Source organism: Mastomys coucha, unplaced genomic scaffold, assembly GCF_008632895.1.
Source record: "Mastomys coucha isolate ucsf_1 unplaced genomic scaffold, UCSF_Mcou_1 pScaffold14, whole genome shotgun sequence".
Classification (NCBI taxonomy): Eukaryota; Metazoa; Chordata; class Mammalia; order Rodentia; family Muridae; genus Mastomys; species Mastomys coucha.
This window is the reverse complement of record NW_022196896.1, coordinates 50,319,331-50,323,986: the sequence shown is the minus strand read 5'-3', so window position 1 is coordinate 50,323,986 and position 4,656 is coordinate 50,319,331. Positions and strand designations below refer to the sequence as shown.

At 42.1% G+C, this 4,656-nt stretch overlaps 1 protein-coding gene across 5 annotated transcripts in view; it reads left to right on the top strand.

Annotated features, from left to right (window-relative positions):
- Kcnq5 (potassium voltage-gated channel subfamily Q member 5) overlaps nucleotides 1–4,656 on the top strand; it is a 561,250-nt gene that overhangs the window by 525,598 nt on the left and 30,996 nt on the right. For all 5 annotated transcript variants that reach the window (XM_031367001.1, XM_031366999.1, XM_031367000.1 and 2 more), the window contains one exon: nucleotides 3,564–3,672. In XM_031367001.1, the coding sequence (XP_031222861.1) occupies nucleotides 3,564–3,672 (109 nt within the window). The remainder of the gene's footprint in view (nucleotides 1–3,563; nucleotides 3,673–4,656) is intronic.

Genomic DNA, 4,656 nt, shown 5'->3' with positions numbered 1-4,656 from the left:
CACACACACGTACGCACAGTGAACAGAGAATCAATAAAAACACCCTCTTCAGCAGCTGTGGCTCAGACAGTCCCTGTCATTAGCCCAACCATGGTCAGTGCTTCTTGCCGCCGGCTGTTCTCGGATTTCTCTACAATCTGAAAAGCAATTGTGTTTTCTGATGCCTGTTTCTAGTGGTGGTGGCATGGGTGTACTGGCTTAGAATCAGGGCCTCCAGCATGCAGGCAACTGCTCTATGGGCAGCCCGTGTACCATTTCTGCTGCCTTCCTTCAGTTCCAGTGTTGATCTTAGTGTAGCCTGGGAGCTGGCTTTTTTCCCTACATGTTAGGTGATTCTAACATGTTCTAAACTGCAGCCAAAATTAAAACCAACTATACCACTTCAAAATCGCCAAGGGGGGGGGGGGAATCTTAAAAGATGGCTTACTAAGAGAAAGAAATAGAAATTACCTGCCCTTTCATAAACACCTGCATCTTGGTATTGAATTTTCATGAGGGGGGGAAAAAAGATTTTAGATGTTTCCAGAATTCCTTCTTTGCCATCTTCTTTCTTTGTTACCTAAAGACAAAGTGATCCTTACCAAATACTATAAAAGGTAACAACTTTAATGAGTGGTTTTGGTTTGGTTTGAATTTTGGTTTGTCCAGGCAGAATATTTTTGGCTGTCCTGGAACTCACTCTGTAGTTCAGGCTGGCCTCGAACTCACAGAGGCCTGCCTCTGCCTCCCAAATGCTAGGAGTAAAGGTGTACACCACCACTGCCCTGTGAGCTTTTTTATATATATATATATATATGTTTGTTTTGGGTTTTTCTAAATCAAAATGGTGGATAACAACTTCAGAATATATCAATATTAATTATCAAATTAATAAGAAACAAGACTAAGGATACAGTTCAGAGACAGAATGCCCACCTCGCATGATCAAGGTCCTGGCTCACCAAAAACAAAACACAGAACACCAAAAAAAGGAAGGGAGACAGAAGAGAGGAAGAGAGGGAGAGAAGAGGAAGAAAGTTAAGGAGAAAAGAAAAAGCAGAAAAGCATTGCCCAAACAAAAATAGTTGCTTTTTATGTATCTTTTTTGTGCCGGGAATGAACAGCACGAGTGGGAAAACTGTGCAAAGCAAGAGGCGTTTGGAGCACCTTATTTGACTGACATTTGGATACTATAGCTAGGCTGCATTGAGATATGTTTGAGAATCCCATGAACTCATGTTCTCAAATAGTCTACCAAACTTTCACAGCCCAGCCTGTGAGGAGAGAGCACAGATCCAGCCTCCGTTGCAGATTACTGGCCCCCAGCTGCTCAATAGTCTAACAGGGTTCTAAGCTGTTAGGAACCATAAAATTAACTTGATGTCCAAAGATACGAATGAAGCAAAGTAAGGTTATCTTTCTCATCTAGGGGGGGCTTTGGAATATGGATGAGAATAGCATCTAAGTTAGCTCCCCATTTCCACACACACCAACAGAGATATGATTGATGTTTATTTGCTCTAACAAAACCTACCAAAAGAGCAGAAATGAGGGCTGGCAAGGTAGCTATGCCAATAAAGGTTGCTTGCTGCCAAACTCATCACCTGAGTTTGATCCCCAAGATCCTCATAGCAGAAGGAAAGAATCAGCTCCCACGGATTGTCCTCTAGACTTCACGTACATGTTGTGGCACATACACGTACACACACACACATACACACACACTAAATAAATGTCATCTACAAAGCAGAAATGATTGTTGAATTTGTGCCTGAATCTTTGCGTTATAAAATGGTATGATAAATCTGCCCAGGAAGACACATCTGAATATAAATACAGTTGGTATCTAGCTTCCATTTTCAGTCTAGATTTCTTCCCACCAAGGTACTTGGACCATGTGTCTTCTTGTCATCTAGCCTGGGTTTGAGGAAGTACAGCAATAACCTAGGAGCTAACTCTATCATGTGATCATTTGGGAGCGTCCCAGCTCCATCTTGAGCCAGATGTGAGCACTGGCTTCATTATCTGCACTTTGTGATTATTGTGACAATCCCCATGGACTGTTCTGGGAGAGGAAAGTCCATTTCCTACCAGAATGCAGTCCCCGAGGGGCTCTAGGAGACGGCCTATTATACTCACATATATCCTGGGATCGCTGAGTGGTCTCAATGTGGAAAAATGACATGCAGTTGGGCAGGGGTGGGGTGCAGAATAGTGGATCAAGGAAGAACTGGGATAGAAGGAATAGGAGATCATTCTTGACCAAAACACACCAAACGCCTACAAAAAATTTCTAAACAATAACATTTGTATTTACAAACAAATGACTCTGCATCTTATGCCGCTTAATGTAAAATTGTGCTACCTTTTCAAGAGGTCATCCATATGAGGATTGCTATATCTACCCTACCTAAGTCCTCTCCAGTGCCCCCAGTTTTCTGAAGCATAATGCCTCTCACTGGAATTCAGATGAGAGAAAGCAGTCATGTGCCTCAATTTTGAAGAATAGTATCAAATGCTTACTGGAAGCCCTATAGAGCGTTATCTGATGTTGCCTCTGAGTAGCTAGTATCCGTGCATCTCGCGGGATGCTGGTCTTAGCTCGGTCAGTCACCTAGTCTCCGTGTGTGTGTTACCTGTCTACTCATCTTCTCTTTCCTTTGTATACTCTTCCTAGAAGGTCCCTCATATATATACATCCAGAGCTCCTCCTATAGGGTATAAAGCACCTCAGCACACAGCCAAGGTAATGAGACTGCTCCAAGCTGGATCTTCGAGTCAATGCAGTACATGCAGTATGTGCATATAGCCGTATTAAAGGGATAGTAATACAGAGGGGATGCCAGAGGTCAAGACGGCAGGCAAAAGGGACATGTGAGAAGAGGTCAGAACAGTTCTGGATTTACCACTTTAGTCTTCGTGTGTCCTTAGAAAAGTTTCATAGCCTTCTATGCTCCCACACTGTGAAAAGCCAGGGGTAATAATAGATGCACATTTCCAAATGTTACAATTAGCCAAAAACTTAATCTGATTGGTTTATACAGAACAGATTTTCATATGCAGACTGCTCTTGTCTTAGCTGTGGTTGTATCTGCTTAAGTGAGTGCTCTCATGACCCCACCATTACCAGGCCAGCAAGCAATAAGTAGCCAGCCTTCTCCGGTCTGCTGCTTAAGTAACTGGTTCAGCAACAGGGCTAATGAGGTTACTGTCATGGGATTTGAGCTCTGTATAGGCAGACTAATGAATTTAAGAGTCCAAAGACAGTTTCCTCGCCTCTAAACAGCTGCAATTTAAATAACAGCTATTAGCTTTCAAGGACCAGGGCAAAAGGCACGAGGGGATCAACACAAATTTATCACTACCATCTTCCAGGTGGAGAACAATTCCATGTCAAATCACCAATGATATGGATGAGTTTGTAGAAGGACTTGGCAACACAAATGGCTGAGCTTCTACCTCATCAGCTGATTACATGCTCAGTCTCAGTCTGCAAGTGCCGCCACCTTTCCTAGGTGAGACAAACAACCCAGTATGTCCTAACCAGAAATGGGGGGGTGTTAAATCGTGTTTATCTCTTGCAGCCGACACAGCCCTTGGCATTGACGATGTATATGATGAGAAAGGATGCCAATGTGACGTGTCTGTGGAGGACCTCACCCCACCACTTAAAACTGTCATCCGAGCAATCAGGTGGGTAAAACCTGGGGGTAAAAACTGTGTGCCTGGCTTGTCTCTGATTCTTTGAATTGTTGTGGGACTGTTTGGTTTCCTCTCCTTTTTTTTCCCTATCAGGTAAGTTTCCTGGAATAACTATTTCCCCTTGATGTGTCCATCTACATGCCTTTTAACTCACTATGTTTTCTTTTCATAAGGAACTATACTGCATGCAACATGAAATATGTTTTTAAAAAAAGTGGGTAGGATTTGAAAAGCTAAGCAACCAGAGAAATTGCGTAAGAGATAGTGTACTGTGTTGTATTTATTGCTTTAGACACATTTGGTGTACTGATGCAACTAGAACTAAATTTTTTTAAATCATTTTATGCTTTTTGTTCAATAATATATGTTCCATATTTTGTACCAAAAGAAAACCCTTCTGTGCTATTTGAAATAAGGCTGAGCTCTGACCATGGGAAGCCTGAGGTACTGTGCAGTGACTCTTTCCGTTCGGAAAAGTAATTGTTCGTATACAGGGACTCTTAACCTGGTCCCTGAACAATGATAAGTTCAGAGAGGACCCACATCAACTCTAGCTCGTATCAGTGCAACTAATTGTTTGCTTATAGTCTGCATCAGTCATTTAGCATGATGCTAGATGTGCCTTTGTGATATCATTGGAAAATATCGGGCAAGCAGAAATTAGTTACCAGTAAATGCTTGTGGTGATAAAGAAAACCATAATGTTATGAAAATGTATGTGCTTCCAGAAGGTGCTTAAATGATCTGTATCCACAGCTGAAACTAAAGGTTAATTGCCCTACATAAAGGGAAATTCCTATTGGGCCTCATTGGTCATAGTAACCTATGCTATGTTATGCTATAACAATGTTATGCCTCACATCACATTGTAACTGTAGAAAGTACCTCCAGACTTCCTCGGTGGGTATCAGTTTGAGCAACCAGTTACATAGTCACCATATATCCATGGACAACCTAGTTGAGGGAAGGAGATTG